The sequence below is a fragment of the Stenella coeruleoalba genome (assembly GCF_951394435.1).
Source record: "Stenella coeruleoalba genome assembly, chromosome: 4".
Classification (NCBI taxonomy): Eukaryota; Metazoa; Chordata; class Mammalia; order Artiodactyla; family Delphinidae; genus Stenella; species Stenella coeruleoalba.
The window spans coordinates 112263572-112284756 of record NC_137149.1 but is presented as its reverse complement, the minus strand read 5'-3'; the positions used below and the strand labels follow the sequence as shown (position 1 = coordinate 112284756).

General features: G+C 36.5%; 1 protein-coding gene across 6 annotated transcripts in view; it reads left to right on the top strand.

The window, feature by feature from the left end:
- The window catches only part of WDFY3 (WD repeat and FYVE domain containing 3), a 266644-nt gene that overhangs the window by 169164 nt on the left and 76295 nt on the right, over window positions 1-21185 (top strand). For 5 of the 6 annotated variants that reach the window (XM_079921132.1, XM_079921131.1, XM_079921130.1 and 2 more), the window contains 9 exons: window positions 2098-2171; window positions 2255-2416; window positions 3779-3873; window positions 6858-6978; window positions 7196-7413; window positions 11587-11822; window positions 13024-13158; window positions 15609-15788; window positions 17165-17398. In XM_079921132.1, coding sequence (XP_079777258.1) covers window positions 2098-2171; window positions 2255-2416; window positions 3779-3873; window positions 6858-6978; window positions 7196-7413; window positions 11587-11822; window positions 13024-13158; window positions 15609-15788; window positions 17165-17398 — 1455 coding nt within the window. The remainder of the gene's footprint in view (window positions 1-2097; window positions 2172-2254; window positions 2417-3778; window positions 3874-6857; window positions 6979-7195; window positions 7414-11586; window positions 11823-13023; window positions 13159-15608; window positions 15789-17164; window positions 17399-21185) is intronic. The other variant, XM_079921129.1, reaches the window with a different exon arrangement.

The following is a 21185-nucleotide window of genomic DNA, read 5'->3' as shown; positions in this document are numbered from 1 at the left end:
AATACTTAATTTACCCTATTTTTAGAACAGCTCTTTGACAATATAAGTAAAATAATTGTAATAGCATCCAAGCATTTTCTTTTTTAATGGTTGTTCTAGAATTTGCAATATACATGTATAACAATTCAGTCTGTCTTCAAAGTACATTATACCACTTCACCTATAGTGTAAAAACCTTGCGATGGTACCCTTCCATTTCTCCCTTCCTGTCCTTTGTGCCATTGTTGTCATACATTTTACTTCTATATGTTTATAATCCCCAGAATATTTGTATTATTTTTGCTTTAAATAGTCGATTATCTTTTAAAGGCATTAAAAATTTTTTATAGTTGCCCACATAGTATATGCAGCAAACAGTATTTATGGCATTTTTTATTCCTTTGTGTAGATCCAGACTTCCATCTTGTAATGGAATGATATGTCTGCCTGAAAAACTTGCTGTAACATTTCTTGTAGTGCATGTTTACTGGTGATAAATTGTCCCATCTGAATAAGTATTCTTCCTTCTTTTTTGAAGGATATTTTTGCATAGAATAGAATTCTAGTTGATGATTTTTATTCTTTTCATACTTTAAAATTGTCAGTTATTCCCTTGTCTTTATGTTTCTTCTGCCTGGGCTTTGTTGACTTTTTTAAGTTGGTGAGTTTCTCATTTTTATCAAATGGGAAATTTTTTAGCCATCATTTCTTCAGCTGTTTTCCCTGGTCGACACCCGCACCCCTCCAGCGCCACCACTCACACACACCTTTTTTGGACTGCAGTTAACATGTATCTTAGGTTCCTGGCTGTTGTCCCACAAGTCACTAATACTCTGTCTAGTCATTTATTTTCAGTATTTTTTTCTCATGCTTCATTTTGAATAGTTTCTGTTGTTATGTCTTTGAGTTTACCGAACATTTTTCCTGCAGTGTCTAATCCTCTGTTAGTCCCATCCAGTATGTTTTTCTTTTTTTTGTTTGTTTGTTTTTTTGCGGTACGCAGGCCTCTCACTGTTGTGGCCTCTCCCGTTGCGGAGCACAGGCTCCAGACGCGCAGGCTCAGCGGCCATGGCTCATGGGCCTAGCCGCTCCGCGGCATGTGGGATCTTCCCGGACCGGGTCACGAACCCGTGTCCCCTGCATCAGCAGGCGGACTCTCAACCATTGCGCCACCAGGGAAGCCTCTGTTTTTCATTTTGAATATTTTATTTCTCATCTGTAGAAGTTCATTTTGGATCTTGGTTATCTTCTATATCTCTCCTCATCATTTTCATATTTTTTGTTACATTCTTTAGCTTATGGAGCATATTTAATAGCTTTTTAAAGATCTCAATAATTCTATCATCTCTGTCATTTCTGGGCCTATTTATAATGATTGGGTTTTTTTCTCCTACTTATGGCTCATATTTTCCCTTTTTTTTGCATTCTTGGGAACTTGATTGGATGCTGAATTTTACATTGTTGAATGCTAAATTTTGTTTTATTATTTTAAAGAGTATTAAACTTTGCTCTAGTATTGCAGTTATCTTGATTCTTTTGAGGCATGCTTTTAAGCTTTGTTAGGGTGGACTTTGATTAATCTTTAGTGGTAATTTAGCCCCCCTACTAAGGTATTACACTTCTGAGACCTCTACCCAACCTTCCCATGTATTTTGAAGTCTCTATACTGGTTGGTGGGAGTGCAAAGTAGTTTCAGCCCTTTGTGAGTTTTAGGAATTGTTTGCTGTGCCAGTTTGCAGTGGTTATTTCCAGTTTTGGACCCACACAAGATTCCTGTCATTCAGTTTTTGTATTCCGTATTCATTCTATTCAGTATATTGTATTCAGTATTCACTAATAGTATTCAGTCATTGATTCCAGAGAAATTTTCTATAGATCTTGCCTTTCTAGTTGTTTACTCTAGGAGGGTAATTTCCACAGCAATTATCTCTTTATGAACAGAACCAGAAGTCCTATATACAGGCAGTTTTAAAGGGCTACAATAAATAAAAACTAATGAAGTGGTTATATTCAATTAATTAAGTGAAATAAGTTATATGTGCTGCATTTGCGCTTATTGGATTGGAACTTGGGGTATTTTTAACCCTAAATATACCACTGGTCTTTATTTTATTATAGGTCTGGCTCCATGCACCGTATGAACTTCACCTTTCCTTATTTGAACACTTCATTGAATTGCTCACAGAGTCCAGGTATTAGTTGATACCTAAATTGTTAGCTGTTCAGTTATAGAAGAGATACTAGTACAGTGTATAAAATCTTCCTTCTCTTATAGTGAAGCTTCAAAGAATGCCAAGTTAATGAGGGAATTCCAGCTAATCCCAAAGCTACTACTGACTCTTCGAGATATGTCTTTATCCCAGCCTACAATTGCTGCTATTAGTAATGTGCTGAGCTTCTTACTGCAAGGTTTTCCCAACAGCAATGATCTGCTCAGGTAGTGAAAACTTCTGTATTTGTTTGTTTGTTAACTAAAAGTACCAACGAGGTTAAGATGATTGAGATGAACATAATTGGTTCCTATGCCTAGGTAACACGTGTAAAAGTAATACTATTCAAGATATTTGTAAGGCGTGGAAAACATGAATGTATCTTGCAAAGCCAGTTGTTGTCACTAGCGAATAATAGAATTCTGGTGAGAAAAGTTGTTAAAATTAGCCCAGTGAGGCTGATTGTCCTGGACATAAAAACGTTCAGTGTAGGAATTCTTGGTCCACAGCCCTCTTCCCCAAGCCTTGCTACTTCTCAAATGTACGTGCAGAAGCACATATACACATGCACGTACACCCAAAGTGGACATGCCATGTCTTTTGTATTTGTTCTCTATCACCCAAACTGATGGTGGTATTTTATTGTTGTATATTCAGACCTTTTATATGAGTATTATTTTGCTGCCAGTGTGAAATATGGCTTAAGACATATTTATGGAGTGTATGTAGAACTGTTCTAATAGGCACATGATAATTCTCATCTTGACTGAAAATGGAAGGAAAAAAACTACCTAAGATATTTTCCAAGTAGATAACTGCTTAAATTAGACTTAATCACTGCTTGTCATGTAATTGCTCAGGTATTACAGGTGAAATCACACATTATTGCTAGAGTATTCCCAGTAAACTAATCTCTAATTGATGTAGCACATAAATCACTCATTTTATATACAGTTATCTTGAAAGCATTTTTTTTTAACTTGGTGACAGATTTAAAACTGGAGTTTAAAAATTATTTTGGAGCTTGTCATTATTATTAACAATATTTATTTAGGTCTTATCCTGGTGTTATGATGATCACTTTGCTGAAATTACCACTGAAACCTATCAAGGCTTTTATTTTTCTCTGCATTACAAATTAAGAAATTAAAGCCCAGAGAGGTTAAGCTACTTGCCCCAAGTAACATGATTAAAAACTGATAGAGCTAGGATTTTGATCTTACCTGTGTTTCCAAAACCCAAGTACTTGACTACTAGGCTACAGTAGATCCATATAAATAATGTTAGGACATTTTAATTTGGATCATACCATTTGGTTTTTGAAATTTAGATTAGTGCATTAAAGGACTCATATTTCTGATGAAGTGTATTTTTCCCTATACGTATTTTAAAACATTATAACATATAATGTTAATTGCAACAGTTCGAGGGGAAGCAAATGAAATACAATCATGTGAGGTCTGTAAAAGATTAGTTAAAATAAGAAGTACTATTTTGGTTTCCATTTCTTTGCTTTTTGTTTCTTAGTATTGTTTGTTTCGGAGAGAGAAAAAATAAAATCTATAACCTCTTTTTTCTTGTATTTAAAGGTTTGGCCAGTTTATTTCTTCTACTTTACCAACCTTCGCAGTTTGTGAGAAATTTGTAGTTATGGAAATAAACCATGAAGAGAAGCCTGACACTGGTGAGTCAGTTCTGGAGCTTGGAACCTAATTACTATACCCTGTTTTCTTCTGACACAAGTTAGACCTGAATTATATGTGACACTGTTATATTACTTTTCTCCTTACATTACTTTTTTTGGTCTTTCACAGATGTATTTGTCTTAGACCAAGGCTCTACAATATGCAGAAGTACAGAATTACCTACAAATTGAATAGGGTGTGAATTTACTTTAAAAATAAAATCTTTCTTATTTTTACAGGATTTATAGCAATGTTCCTTTAAATAATAAACTCTTCCAGTTAATTTTTGAACATTTTTTTTTAATTTATGTAAAACTCTTCAGAAACATCGATTCTTGCTAAAGTGAATTGTATCTATATTGCGGTTATTTTTATTTCCCTGTTAAATATTTAATAGTCATTGAGGGAAAGAACATTTTACTAGACTCACTTTATGTAAGTGTAGAATAAAATTTTCTTAAGTTGTAGTTCCTGGGCCCATGACAACCACTTTTTTTTTTGAAAAAAAAACTTTCCTCCCTTGAAGCATATTTTTCTCTTGTTAGAATGTATTTTTCCAGTTGTGTATTCTAGAGCAGGAGATTTGCTTGGAAAACATCAAAAGGACCTTTAGATTAACCTGTAATTAAATTCACAATATTTTATATTTGTTCAGCATTATTTACATTATTATCCTGTTACATTATTCCCAAATTATGTCACATAAATGATTTCCTTTAAAACTCTTATGACCCTATCCATCTGGGAGTTCTCTTCCACGTTGGCTATATCAATCAGAGCACAGCCTCTCTGGTGCTTCATGAATAAGAAGAGAAAGTGGTGTAATTATGTTTTCCAAAGGTGAAACAGAGATTTGAGAGGCTGACTTCTACTAATCATAGAGCAAAATATAAGGCCAGTAACCACTTACTTCCTACCATTTGGAAGAATGTTGATATTTCTTTGGTGAAGCAAATTAGCAGTGGGTGAGAAACGTATGGATCAAATCAATGGATAACACTTATTTAGTGCTTAATATTTGCCAGGCACTGTTAAGTGCTCTATATAATCTTACAACAGTCCTATGAAATTGGTCCTGTTGTTATCACAGTTTTACAAAAAGTGAGGACACTGAGGCCCAGAAGGTTTAAGAGAAACTTACCTGAGATCGTACTACTGCATTTGAACTCAGGTAGTCCAACATTCTAAGCCATCCTGAATACTAACATTCTAAACCACTGCACTATTCTACCTTATACAAAGATTATTTCTAAGTTCTGAATTAATATAAGCCAAGTAAATAGGAATTAAAAAGGGAAGTCCTGGGACTTTCCTAGCAGTCCAGTGGTTAACACTCCACACTTCCACTGCAGGGGGATCGGGTTCGATCCCTGGTCAGGGAACTAAGATCCTACATGCTGTGCCATGCGGCCAAAAAAAAAAAGGAAAGTCCTTTTAAAATCTTTGGAACTGTATAACATGTTTATTTCAAGTATAAAAAAAAAGATATGGGAAAAATATTTCTCTAGTCTCCATATTTCTTGCTGGCTATTGAATTCAATAACTACAACTAGTGCTGTAAACTTTTTTTGACAAGAGCACAGTAGCAGGGATGTATAAATTAGGAAAATTTTCTCTTGATCTGCCAAGTTGATTAGACTAGTCTCCTCATCAATTTATTGCCATTTGAAAGAATAGAGAAAGTCAGGAGCATATTGCTGATCTTGTTAGTATATGACCTTGATTGTTTAATTGTGTGGACTGGACCGTCTTAAGTATAACAGGATGTTCCAAAAAATTAAAACCATAATTTTTTCTTTCATGTAGCTTACATAGTCTTCAGGATACACCTGCCAAAAAAATGGCTTGAATAATGGTGAACGGTGATACAATAATTAATGCAAAATAAAATAAATTGCATGAAAGCACAGTGCAACGTGGAGTAAAGCATCAGTTCGAATGGAAAGAAGTTAACCTGGAAATTTCTTTCAGAGTTAATTGTTTTAAACTGTATTTGAAAATTAGCGGGACATAACTGACAGTGAAAAAAATAGGCATAAAAACTAAGGAGAATTCTTAATTTCTATGTGGATTGTCATTTTATTGAAAGGAAGTAATTCATTTGTCAATTTAGGTTGTCCATTCCATTTGTCACAAGGCAATTTGTAAATTACCAGTCCTATGCCTGTTAGCCTGGGAGGGAATCTTGAGTTCCCCTTGGTAAGCTTAAAGCACCCTTCTCAATGATTAAGGCACTAAGTTAGCATTTTAAAAGATACTATTTAAAAGTAAAAATAGTCCCTTGCCCAAACAAGTAAAAGCATATAACCATGGTCATTAAACTTTAGCCTGAGCTTCAATTATAGAATAAAGGAAAGAAAGCATGTGGATTGTGACTTACTAACCCCGAGCTCTTAGTGGCAGAGCTGGGCCTGCAACACTAGGCCATTGATCCCAGTCCCTTGTGCTTCCAGTACTATCCATTGAGAACCGTAAGCTTTATGTCTTCCTTCCTTTCTTCCCCAAGTTCTCCTGTGCATTTGTGTGCCTTTCCCTCTTGTCTGTGCTATTTAATTCTCACTTTACTTTATGTATTATAATTATTGAATAATTTATGCTTCCTCTTTTCATTTTTAAATCTGGAAATTTTAACCATTTAAGTCCTTCAAAAAGACTAGAAATTAAGGGTTTGCATTGTTATTTTTGTTCGTGTGATCCTCGTTTGATTACTTTACCCCTGTTGGTAGGAGAAGGGAATATTAATATAAAAAAGGGTTCACAGTCTTTATTATCACTTGTTTAGATAATTTCATAAGTAAATGAACAGTTTTCAGGATTCTAAAGAGAAATGTTGGACCCTTTTTCTTGTTCACTTGAGTGGAAAGTACTCCTAGAGAAAATGTTTTCTGAAAGGTGTGTTTCAGTGAGATTTCCTAGAACAGTGTTGGATATTTTATCCTAGTTTATCAGCTAGGGCAATTTAATGTATTTATTTTCATTGTAGGAACTGAAGAAGAGTTTGGAGGTCTTGTATCTGCCAATCTTATACTTTTGAGGAACAGACTTCTAGATATCTTACTAAAACTGGTTTACACATCTAAAGAAAAGACAAGCATTAATTTGCAGTAAGTAAAATCTTTTGAGCATTGATGGTAATAGTTGCTACTACTAGTTAATTCATGGTAGACAAAAGAAAGATTTGCCACTGACTTTTAATAGATTTTTTTTAAACCCTGAAATTTATTGTATCTCAAGAATGAAACTAGTCTTATTTTTTTTAATTTGAAATCATAATCCTTTAAATTAATGTTTGTTTTGTTCAATCCATCTATCTTTGAATAGAGCTTGCGAAGAGCTGGTCAGGACGCTGGGTTTTGACTGGATTATGATGTTTATGGAAGAACACTTGCATTCCACCACAGTTACGGCAGCCATGAGGATTCTTGTCGTCCTACTGAGTAATCAATCTATTCTCATCAAGTTCAAGGAAGGACTCAGTGGTGGAGGGTGGCTGGAACAGACAGATTCCGTCTTAACCAATAAGATCGGGACTGTATTAGGTATGGGACTTTTACAGTCGGCTGCTTTGAAATAAGCTGTTTTGTGTTTTGTTTTTAAATCTTATATAAGCTTATACTCTTCAGTTTGTCTAACAACCATTGAGTCATGAATTTTGATTAATGATAGAGTAAAAAGAATAAAAAGTTTCAAATTTGGCTTTTTTAATTGCAAATCAAACTGAAGTCAGAGACAGGATATTAAGATGTGAAAACTCAAGTAAATTTCTTATGATTTCTTTTTGTTGTATAGTCCTCTTTCTGATCTATAAATAATTTGCAAATTATCAGAACTGAATTAATAATAATATTTTGAGCATCTATTCTGTACCAGTTACAAACACTTTTCAGTTTCACAATAACTTATTTCATTTTCACAGTAACACTATGATATATAAATACCCATTTTACAGATGAGAAAGTCAAGGCATAGGGGTGAAGTCACTTGTCAGGTAAGAAGTGTCAAAATCTGAATCCAGGGCTTCCCTGGTGGCGCAGTGGTTGAGAGTCCGCCTGCCAATGCAGGGGACACGGGTTCGTTCCCCGATCCGGGAAGATCCCACATGCTCCGGAGTGGCTGGGCCCATGAGCCATGGCCGCTGAGCCTGCGCGTCCGGAGCCTGTGCTCCGCAACAGGAGAGGCCAAAACAGTGAGAGGCCCGTGTACCTCAAAAAAAAAAAAAAAAAAATCTGAATCCAGGTCGCTCAATCCAAAACCCATGCTTTTAATAGTTATGTTATATTGCCACACAAATATTTAAGCTCATTGAAGTTTCAGCCAAAGCTCCTTATTCTCTGCTTACTGGTTCTATGCTGTTTTCAACACGGAACTGAGCATTTAAACAATATTAGAAAATTACAGTTTCCTGTGTTAGATTTATTTGAACTGGTATATATTTCTGTTCATATTAATGATCTTATTTTGGAAAATATATATTTAAGATAATGTTTCTATTGAAAATTATAGTCATTCAGTTCTTAAAGTATTTAAAAAATATATTTGTCTTTATAACATTACAGTTTAAAATCATATATAATTGTATTCTGCAATGAGCATTAAGAATAACTATTTACCCTGTCAGGTGGAAAAATTAGGTATCAGAATTTAATATGTAATTTATCTGTTAAAAAAAAAATGTTCAAGTATCAATACCTAGGTGCAACCTGCACTACTTTGTCAAATGTTAAAGCAAATGGTAGGAAGATAGAGCTTACACCATAGGATTATTTTATTGTTATTTCACATGTGAAAAACGTCTCAAGGAACTTTGTGATGAAGAAAGAAATTCACTGTGAAGTGATTTCTCAAGAAAATTGTCTGCTTTAAAATATGCATTTTAGGGCTTCCCTGGTGGCACAGTGGTTGAGAGTCTGTCTGCCTGCCAATGCAGGGGACACGAGTTCGTGCCCCGGTCCGGGAAGATCCCACATGCCGCGGAGCGGCTGGACCTGTGAGCCATGGCCGCTGAGCCTGCGCATCCGGAGCCTGTGCTCTGCAACGGGAGAGGCCACAACAGTGAGAGGCCCGCGTACCGCAAAAAAAAAAAAAAAAATGCATTTTAAATTATTATCATTATAGAGACTTTATGATCTGAAAAATAGATTGCTGTTTTGCATTGACTCTGGGAGAAAGATATAGCCAACAAGTGTCATAAACAGTTTCGTAGCAAGAAATTTAGCTTTTTGACCTTAATAGTAGCTAGTAGCTACTAAGAGAATAAACAGTGAAAGGCACAATTCAGTGTGAGTTCAGAGAATGTAAGAGTTTTAAATGCTAATTGACAGCACTGCTTCTCACTGAAGGCCAAAATAATACCTAGGACTTTGCAGTTTGCAAAATTATTTAACATATGTCATCTCACTTGCCTTCAGGATTCCAGATACGGGTGTATGTACTTTATGGTATATAAGTTATATATTATAGGAAATAAACCTAATGAGTATACATTAAGAATTAATTTCTCTCTAATTAGGAAAATAATACTGTTAAATACATAAGCTTCCTGTGTCAGACAGTAATATGTCTGAGTATCTGTCTTCTGACAGTCAGTTCTGTCCTTTTTTCTGTCCTACATCACTTCAGTAATATCAGGAAAAGGTGCTTTTAACTTATCTGACCTACCTGACTTCATGTCTTAGAATTTATTTGTGCTTCATTGATACCTGCTTGTATATTGCATATGCTGCTTTGGTTCTAAAAGAGAAATCTAGGTATTTAAGTTTAATTTAAATTTGATTAAATTTAATATAACTTTCCCTGAATATCTGATACATACATACTTGTGTATATATACGGATGTATATCTATATCTACATATATATAGATATATCATCTCATTTGATTCTGTTTCTCTTTGATATGATGAACAACCTAAAGTTTTTGAATATTTTATTCATATTTCTTAGTTTTTTGTCAGATTTTTCTTTATAAAAATACCTTCCATGTAGCTGTAACTTGAATCTAAATGAATGCTTAATTGCTAATAACATATTAGATATTCTTTAATATCAATTATGGGGTGGAAATAGAGTGTGAAAATTTGGAAAGGAAAATTAATGCTAGTATTGGTTTTCATTTAGGACATATAATTTGATCAAAATTTCTTTTCCTACTTAATGTATAAAATACCACTTTATGTTTTTTGATTTCTTAAGGCTCAGACGTTTTTATATTCATGATTTCATTTAGAATTTACTACAAACAAAAATCACCCAGCATCCTAATGCAGCCAGTTTTTCAGAAATGTGACAATGTCATTGAGAAGGCCAACGGAGACAGTTTAGCTTTACAGGCTTCAAGTCCTGGTGCCACCACTCATTAACTTTATGACTTAGAACAAATCGCATATTTTCTACATTATAAAAAGGATAATAGCAGTTTCTTACATGCCCATTGTCTAAGAAATGAGATGATACATGAAAGAGGTTGGTAATTTGCTGTCCAATTTTTTGTTAATTAGAAGAGCATGCTTTAGAAGATTAATTCATATCACACTGAGCAATTGATTTGGATGAACTGTTTAAAAAGCCACCTAGATACAAATTTCTCTTTCATTATTTTAAGTAGTAACAAGTATGTGCTTACTTCATCATAGAAAAAAGAACTTGGAAAAAAATGTGAATATTAATTTGAAATAAAAATTGTTTCAGAGTAAAAGTCAATCTTTCATCTTGCTGTTTGCAGAAGTTTTCCATTGAATCTCTAGCCAACATTTCTTCTGTACTGAGCACTGTACTAGGTTTGGGGTGGCAAAAGAACTAGATGTTTGAGGGCTTCCCTGGTGGCGCACTGGTTGAGAGTCCGCCTGCCGATGCAGGGGACACAGGTTCGTGCCCCGGTCCAGGAAGATCCCACATGCCGCAGAGCAGCTGGGCCTGTGAGCCATGGCCTCTAAGCCTGCGCGTCCGGAGCCTGTGCTCAGCAATGGGAGAGGCCTGCGTACCGCAAAAAAAAACAAAAACAACTAGATGTTTGAGTTGTTTCCCAAAGTTAGTTAGTTAGTTATATAAAGGAGGAAACAGGATTGATAGAAAGGCTGGTGCTGTAAGCCACATTAATAAGCAGTGATCATCTCCTGGTAGAGCTGTGGTTCTAGAACAGATTTTGGATGTTCAGATAACCACAGTGACAGTGGGTTCAGACTTGCTATCCCACTGCCAGACAGCTTTCCAGCAGAGTTACAGATCATGTTGTGAGGAAAGATTATTTTGCATATTCATTTTGTCTTGTCTCTTGATTCATAGATCATTTAAGGTAATTAGTTTATCATGATTTTCAGGACAAATGAAATATATTAACTATATTTTTAAGTTACATTTTTTTGTAGCATCTTAAATTCTGGCTGTTTTGAATATTACTTTCTTCTTAGGGAAATGTTAGAGCTCTTTGGAGGTCATTCTTTTAATGAGTAGAATTTATACTACCTCTTGTATCTGACTGCCTCAGCTGTGTTTTGAGACATGTATCCTAATAGACAGGCTTGCCAAAGTCAAAGAGATAGTAAAGTAAAACTTTTGACTGAAAGATTAATTCAACAGTTGAATAGTTAATTACTTATATTAATGTGAATGTTCTGGATGGAAATGTCACATATGCTGAATTACTCCTTTCTTTGTTAATGTAGCATGGTAATCGATTATTAATTTTGTCCTTATCGTTGTTTCCTCTTCTCTTAGGATTCAACGTGGGCAGGAGTGCTGGTGGGAGATCGACTGTCAGGGAGATTAACCGGGATGCTTGTCATTTTCCTGGTTTTCCAGTTCTTCAGTCATTCCTTCCTAAACACACTAATGTCCCTGCCCTCTATTTTCTCCTCATGGCATTGTTTCTGCAGCAGCCAGTTAGTGAGCTGCCTGAGAACCTGCAGGTCAGTGTGCCTGTCATCAGCAGCCGATGTAAGCAGGGTTGCCAGGTAGGAATTATCTAGTAGGGTGTAAGTGTAATTACATTTGTTAGAAAGTCACCGCAGGGTGATGGGTTAATCACACTAAAATCAACTGGTTCCATCCCTTTCTCACGTTTGGGATTTGATTTGGAACATAAAAATCGGAAAGTACCATAGACAATTTTCCCAAAAAGAAGTCCTTTGTACCTATTTGGTCTTTTTCTCTTTATGGTTACTCTATATGATTATATATGCGTGAAGACTTTGGATGATATTTTAATGGTGATCAAAAGAATTCTTTTGAGTAACATGATTTTATCTAGAAATATAATTTCTGTAGAATTAAAAATGGAGTAGTGTACATACCATAAATTGGGTGGGTATGAAAGGATTCTTAGTACAAGTCTGATTAGAAAAATGTTTTTAAATTCTCAATGATAGATAATGTCCACGTTAGGAAAACAATAAGGCTTTACCTGATTTCTAATCTGAGACCGTCATGGATATTTCTATATAGTTCATGTTTGTGGCACTGCAAAGACATAGGAATTTAGTTTTAAACTCAGTTATACTTCCATAATAATGCCAAAATGCTATTCAAATCAACTCTAGTCATTGACAAAACCTTTTAAATGAAAACGCTGAGTCTGTACCCATACATTAAGTCACAGTACAGATTCATGCTTAGCAGAGTTTGGTTGGTTATGTAATTTTCAAAATAAGCATGACACCATAGTCATAAAGTGTTATATAAAACTACTATGAATAAATCTCCTCAAACTGATTTTTATTTCATCAAATCTTCATCTGTATGTAACCTAAAAGTGAATTAGAACATTGCTGAGAGTGGGGGAAAGAGTAAGTTCAATGTGCTTTTTAAAAAGATCCTGCTTAAGACCATCAGTTCTTTAATTTCATCGCCTAGCTAATTAGCAAGTATTTTATTTTTGTTTGTTTTCCTTAGGGAAAAAAAAGAAAATTATGTTTTTAACATAGATCTAAGACGGGATGATACATAATATTCACTTTGCCTTGTAAATATAAAAATGAGTTTTAAAATATAGGAGGGAGGAGTGCTAGGTCTCTATCTCTTTGGAGAAAACTTTCCAAAGAAAACTTTGGAAAAAACTAATTAATTTGAAAGAAATTTTAGAATATTAGAACTTTTGAGGGTCTCTACTGAAAAAAATTGGCAATGGCTAATCTTTATTCACTTTCACCTCTGCAGTTTGATTTAGATTCCATTTGGACATTTATCTTTGGAGTGCCTGCCTCCAGTGGAACTGTGGTCTCTTCTATCCATAACGTATGCACAGAAGCTGCTTTTTTATTATTGGGGATGCTCCGCAGCATGCTGAATTCAGTAAGTTCCTGAGATACTGATACCTGTCGGTAGTTCTTCCTGCCTGTGATATTTTTTAAAATAGAAGAATCCTTTGCTGTCATAACTCTTTATTTACTATGTGGTCTCTGGAACCTCAGCCTCTGTGTTTTGTTATCTTTAGTGTAAGGAAAGACCATGCAGTTGTTAAGATCCTGAGCTCGGGAGCTAGGTTCAGAATCCCTACTCTGGTACTTCAGACATACTAACCTCATGTGCGTCAGTTTCCTTATGTATAAAATGCTGGTAATAATAGAATTTATCTCTTAGGACTCTTGTGAGGATGTATGAGTTAGTATATACACAAAGCACTTACAAGAGTGCCTGGTGTAGAGTAAGCACTTCATAAGTGTTAACTGATGCTGTTAGCGCTATAAAATACATATTTCAATGTATAAGTGTATATAACGAATATATATTGTACTGAATGTCATTGCAATATGTTGTTTGAACTTTTAAAATCACTCTCATTTAGAGATTTAAAATGTTATCAGTGCAAGTTTTATTTTGTATTTGTTTTTATGTTTTCTATTCTAATTATTTCTAACTTAGATATGAAAAATTGAAAGAGTAAATGACAAAATGTATGTTCCTACCTTTCTTACAGGAATACCGTGAATAATGATTTAATTTGTTTACACGATTTAGGATCACATTGTAAGAGGAATTATTAACCAGACACTTTGGATTACAAGTACCTGATAAATCTGATTTTAGTCAAAACTATTCTTATGCCATCTAAGAAAAGAATGTTACTATTAAATGTGTTAATTTAGAATGCTTTGCCATTCTTGTTTTGGTTTTTATTCATAAACAATTATAAAAATCTAAGCTGAAAAAGAAGCCACTCTCTGGGGAAGTATCAGAAGATAAGCATTGTTGAAATATATTCTTTTTTTGTTACTCTTTTATCATCATCATCACTGTTATTGTTGTAAGGCTTTTAAGGAAAAACAACTCCTATGTGTCTACTTTATTCAATATTCTACTACAACGCTACTTTACTTCTGACACTTCTGGTCACCAAGTATGTGGAAGGTTTCACCACACCAGCTGGGTGTTCAACAGTTCAATTCAGTTCTGACACTATCTACTGGGAGGTAGCATCGGGTACCACAGGTTGAGGGCTCAGTCTCACAAGATACCCCTCCCCCCCACCAACCCTGCCCCACTTCAAATGCCAGTCACAAGTCCAGGTTGTTACCTGTGTTTCTGACTCACCAGTTATAAATTTCAGGTTCCCGTGACTGAGGAAAACATTTTACCTCCTAGATTACCAGTTTATTATAAAAGGACGTATCTCAGGAACAACCAGCTGGAAGAGGTGCATAGGGCAAGGTGGGAAGGGACACGGAGCCTCCATGCCCTCTCCGTCCTGCTACTCTCCCAGCACCTCCACGTGTTCATCAGTCCAGAAGCTTTCTGAACCCCATATTTTTTATTTTTATGGCACCTTGATTACACAGGCATGATTAATTAAATCATTGGTCACTGGTGACTGAGCCTGGTCTCCAGCCCCTCTTCGTCCCTGGGGGCTGTGGGGAACAGGTTCGGTTAACTTCCAGCCTTCTAGTGCCATGGTTGGTTCCCCTGGCAAGACAGCCCATCAACATAAACTCAAGTGTGGTGGAAAGCAGCTTGTTATGATTAACAAAAAGACACATTTATGGCTCTTTTATCACTTAGGAAATGCCAAGGGTTTTAGGATCTCTGTGCCTGAAATGGAACAAAGACTAAATATATATTTCTTATTATGAATCACAATATCACAGTTGCATAATGGTTAAGAGCACTGTTCTCATTTTTTATATGACAGTAGGAGGCTCAGAAAGGTCAAGTAACTTCCTCTTTTTTTTTTTTTTTTTTTTTTTTTTTTTCGGTACGTGGGCCTCTCACTGTTGTGGCCTCTCCCGTTGCGGAGCACAGGCTCCGGACGCGCAGGCTCAGCGGCCATGGCTCACAGGCCCAGCCACTCCGCGGCATGTGGGATCTTCCCGGACCGGGGCACGAACCCGTTTCCCCTGCATCGGCAGGCGGACTCTCAACCACTGCGCCACCAGGGAAGCCCAACTTCCCCATTTTTATCTTAATCCTAACTCTCTGGCGTGATGGAGGATGGGGCAACTTTGATGGGAATAGAGCCACTACTGGCTCCAGCCATACTCATGTTGATAACGATGAATAATCAAAACCATTGACTCTAGTTACTGAGCTGTGAGTACTGAAATGAATAGAAAAATATCCTGTCAGTTTCTAGGGGTATCACCTTTGTTTTAGCTTATTTCTAGATTTGTTGGCCTGTGTGTTTGCTCCTGTGTGTGGTTTACAAGAGTTCTGGACCATCAATTTATCCGTTTTTAGAAGAGTAGTGAGTAACTTTTAGTAGTGTCAGTTTTTCTAACATGTTGTTTCCTCTCTTGTCCCCATGACAGCCTTGGCAGTCAGAAGAAGAGGGATCTTGGCTCCGGGAATATCCTGTGACCCTGATGCAGTTCTTTAGATACTTGTATCACAATGTCCCAGACCTGGCCTCCATGTGGATGAGCCCCGACTTCCTGTGTGCATTAGCAGCCACGGTCTTCCCCTTCAACATTCGCCCTTACTCAGAGATGGTAGGAAAGGGGGAGGAAAATATCAAAACTGGAATTAGTCTGCTCCAATGGTTAGCAGATTTTTTTGGCCAATCTTTTAAGCTTCTCACCAAGTTACAGTTTCATAACTTTCTGCTTCATCTCTTACATCATTATCTGGTATCTGGCTCCCCACATGCTCCTTCTGCTTTCCCTTGAAATAACAGTGAATTCTACTTCCTATTTTCATTTACCATATTCTTGTAAGTCCCTCATTAGTGAATTCCATCTTCATGCAGTTGTTGATCCATTTCTTCTTATATTTAATGATAGCTGTATAGTTGTGAAATCAGGTTACAGAACTCTAGTCAGGCCAAATTTATTTCCACTTCATTTATCTCAGGAATTAGGCATCTCCTGCATTTAGTGTTTGCAAATTAATTACAGGATTGATTGTCTTTATAAGAAATGACATGTGTGTTTGTCCCTTCTGTTCAACTTTTTCTATTTTGTTCAACGGTTATTTTTCATATTTTGCACTAAAGAGAAAGTTATTAGACTGTAATCATACATAGTATAAATACTTCTTTTGTCCTTTAAAACGAACCCAAAAGACAGTTGTTCTTCCATAGAACTTCAGAATTTCATGATGTTTTGTCTTACTTCTACCACTTACTCAAGAGGCTGGAATAAGGTATCTTCTTCATACTAATTTTTCTTCATGTATAATGTTGAAATACTCGTTCTAAAATTATGGCGATTTTTAGGAAAAAAGCAAGTATAGCACATAACCTTAACACCATGGCTTGTTTATAATTTTAGAATCCACATTTTTGGTAAAAAAAGATTTTAGTAATATTTCGATGTATTTTCCTTGTCGGCATCTTGTAATCTGTCTTCTAATCCTTCTTTCTTTTTCTGTTGGCTCAAACTTGGTACTAGTTTTGTATTGCTTACTTATTTGGGTTTTTTTTTTTTTTTTAACCTACAAAAATGGGTCAGCCCTTGGGTGCAATCATTATGCCAGATCTTTATCTGAAAGTCTATAACACTTGACTTCTCAGTAGGTATGTTTTAAATAAGCAAATATAGTCATTCTCATTTTATTATTTCATTTATTTCAAGTTCAGTTATCCACAATAGAGATAAAATTCAACATAAAGCAGTTATATGGTTAGTGGCCAGTGAGTAGTTTAATATTAGAAAGAGCATGTGTTGAGTAATCGTGACATATGGTGCCCAATTACCACCCTGAAAAGAGAAAATAAGTAAAGCAAAGTGAACGATGTAATGCACTGAATAGCTTAATAGGAGGGAAACACTGAACAAAAATACTGTTGCTGCTACAATTTGGTGGAAGTAAAAATATCAAATGAAATCGAATGTGACTAGGATATATTTCCACTTGATTTTACTAGGTGACTGATCTTGATGATGAAGTTGGATCTCCAGCAGAAGAGTTTAAAGCCTTTGCAGCAGACACAGGGATGAACAGAAGCCAATCAGAGTACTGCAACGTGGGTGTCAAGACATACCTGACCAATCACCCTGCTAAAAAGTTCGTTTTTGACTTCATGCGGGTCTTAATAATAGACAACCTCTGTCTTACCCCTGCCAGCAAGCAGACTCCACTAATTGATCTTTTGTTGGAGGTAAAGACAAAGAAATGCATTTACATCTCTTTCAATTTGTTTTTATAATGAGAGCGTTAATAACCAAGCAAGTTTTATGCCACATACCTTTCAGATTTCTAATTCTTTTGGGTTGTAAAGGCAGAACATATCATGAGCTATGGGAATTTTTTATCACAAATGTGCTAATATACACCCTATCAATTTGTTTCTCTTCTTTCTATTCCTCTTGGTATGTCCTTAATTTAGTCCTTTATCACCCTTCCCCTGGATAGACCAGGAATTGACAAACGTTTTCTGTAAAGGGCCAAATAGTAAATATTTTCAGCTTTGTGGGCTGTACAGTCTCTCACAACTACTTCACTCTGCCATTAATGAGAAAGCAGCCACAGACAATACATAAATGAGTGAGCGTGGCCGTGTTCCAGTACAACTTTATGTACAGTAACAACTATAGGCTGAATTTGGCCCATGGACCTTAGTGTTACAGCTCCTTCCCTAGTCATTTACAGCAGCATTGTCTCCTTAGCTTATAACTTCCTACTTCAGTCCCTCTTATTTATCACTTCCGGTATTATTGCTTTTAGTGTCCTGTGGGGCTTAAGGTGTGGTGCATTGCACATAATAGGTGCTCAATATGCACTTACTGAATTTTCCCCAAGGCAGCAAACTTGTAGGTTGTTTGGTATCTGAGCTCAGGCTCCTATAACAAAATACCATAGACTGGGTGGCTTCAGTAGCAGACAGTCATTTCTCACAGTTCTGGAGACTGAGAAGTCTGACGTCAGGATGCCAGCTTGGTCAGGTTGTGGTGAGGGCCCTCTTCCTGGCTTGCAGATGGCTGCCTTGCTCTCACATGGCAGAGAAAGACCTCAGGTGCTTATTCCTCTTCTTATAAGGGCATGAATCCCCTCATGTGGACTCCCCATGACCTCATCTAAACCTAATTACCTCCAGAAAGCTCCACCTCTGTAATATCATCACATTGAGGGTTAGGGCTTAATTTATGAATTTTGCGGGGGGACACAAACATTTAGTCCATTGCACTTGCTAATTCTCCTGATAAGTGATAAGAACTAGCTGATGCATCAGAAAACAAACCCTAAAGTGGTCACACTGCTGGCTCTAGAAATTGACCATCCCTGAAAACCAAATGTTCACCTAGAAAAATCTCAAGAAAAAATAGAAGATCATTGAAGGGGATCTAATATATAATTAGTTGCCTATACATTCATTCTTTTGGCCAATTCATATAAATAGGGTCAAGCAGTACATGCCAGAGCTCTGAAAATAATGTTTTATGAAAGATTCAATCAGTGTAAAAGACTAACTGCTTCTCTCTGTGAGGAGCTTTCCACATGCCGCCCTCAGCAGTTTGACAACTGAACCTGCACTTTCTCTGCTCCCTCTAGTGGCGAAAACAGTTAACTTTTTATTTGAAACCTTAAAATCCCAGCAAATGTTTTATCTTATTCATGTGAAAATACCTGTTTGATCAATTAAAAGAAATCAGTGTAATTTAGGTACCAGTCACGCTAAGCACTTTAAAGCATTTTTTAATTTATTTATTATTTATTTATATATCTTTGGCCGCTTTGGGTCTTCGTTGCTGCGTGCGGGCTTTCTCTAGTTGCGGCGAGCGGGGGCTACTCTTCGTTGTGGTGAGCGGGCTTCTCATTGCAGTGGCTTCTCTTGCTGCAGAGCACGGGCTCTAGGCACGTGGGCTTCAGTAGTTGCAGCACTCGGGCTCAGTAGTTGTGGCTCACGGGCTCTAGATAGAGCGCAGGCTCAGTAGTTGTGGCGCACAGGCTTAGCTGCTCTGCGGCATGTGGGATCTTCCTGCACCAGGGCTCAAACCCGAGTCCCCTGCATCGGCAGGCAGATTCTTAACCACTGCGCCACCAGGGAAGTCCTATGCAAAGCGTGTTAACCGGGACCACAGTGTTCAATATTGGCAGAAAAATAATTGATTTCATCAAGAATTCATCTGGTAGAATTTAAAAGCCTGCCTGGTGGAGCTTGTCCTCTTTGGAAACTTTAAGAAGAGAGATGGCTAGTGTTTTAGTGCATGGGGTAAGAATTTGAAGCATTCTGTGCAAAATAAAATGGTTTTCAGAAAATAACAGGATAAAGTTAAGAATAGGTGTGTGTAAGAAAGCATAACTGAGCCAAAAAATAAAATACACATATGTAGAGTAAATGGGGTAAGTGTATGTATTCAGTAATAACAGTCTTGTAGGAATCCTAATAGCTAATTAACTAGCAACGGGTAAATTGTATAATTGTCTTTTATTTTGGTTTTCTGTATTTTTCAGTAAGGAAAGTTTGATATGACATGTATTAACCTTGAGATAACATTCTCATTATTGTGGACACTAACTTGCCCTGAAGTGGAATTTTATCTGATTGCATTAGGGAGTCAGGGGTGGTAGTATTTTAGGAAGAACCAGGGAGTGTAAAGATTGAATTTCCCAAATAGATTATCAACTCTTTAAAGTTAGGGACCAACTTTCATGTGTCCTTTTGTCTCTCACAAAGTTAGCTCAGTGCCTTGGTGTGTTCTTTAAGTTTTTTTGAATTATTTAACTATAACTATATCCCTGGCAGTTCCCAAACAGGAAGATATGATACCATCTAATAAGAAAGAGAGAAATTTGCTTTTAAAAATCAGTGCTTTGAGGAACTTCAAATCTAATACACAAACACAGAATACACATACAAAAAATATTTAGTGGAAATGCTGTTGCATTCCATGTCTTCCCATGGTGTAAAATAATAAATTACAAGCATATGATTCTGAATGTTACAATTATGAAGTCTATCTCTGAAGAAAGTCAACAGAAGAACTATCCTATATATTTACCATTTACCTACGTGAAGGAAGGTGTTTGAACCAACTGATTTTTGGGCTGATATGCTCAAGCCAGGCCATTTTCAGTCTTATTGTTGGGATGTCATCGTAAGAGTGTCTACTTACTTGATTGTATCTATAAAAGAATGTGTGAAGTTATCTTTATTAGCAGTCTATAAAAATAAAAGCTTCCCATTCATATAGACTGGCTTGAGTGTGAGTCAGGCCAAATACAAGGGAAGCAGTGTGGTGTCATAGAAGGACCTGGTTTGAATTCTGGCCCTGTGGTTTATTATGTAAACATTTTATTCTCACTGAGCTAAATTCATCCTCTAGAGAATGATGTTATATACTATCTCCCCTGCATGATTTTTGTGACAGTTAAATATATATAAATCACCCAGCAAAACTATTTTGAGAAATTAAACATGTGCTGCTTATAGCTGTGTAACCTTGGCCCAGCTTAGTTCTCCTCACCCCTTACAGTTTGCCCATCTTTAAGATAGCATAAAAATAGAACCTGTCTCTGAGGACTGTTGTGAGAATTAAGTAAGGTAATATATATAAGATTCATAACACAGTGCCTGGCACGTAAGACCTGCTCAAAAATCAAATGGCCTGTGGTGGCTTATACAATCACCAGCGTCCTCTGCTGTCACCACCAGGCATCTAATGAAAGGCCAAATGAATTTGCTGCATGTGGCCACGGAAGGAAAGTACCTGAGAACAGATCAAAAAGTACTTGTATATACCTGAAGGAAAGAAATATGATGAAACAAAGGAGGCTGATTTGGAGTGTGTGCCTGTCTGAGGAGTTCGCTGCTTTCTGCTCCCGCCATCTTCTAAAAGACCTCCCCGTTCCCATCAGAGTGCAGCGCCCCCTGCAGAGCAATAAACAAACCAAAAGAAGTGGCAAAAGTGGGCAAAGAGAGTGCTATGAAATAACTGAGAGAAGAG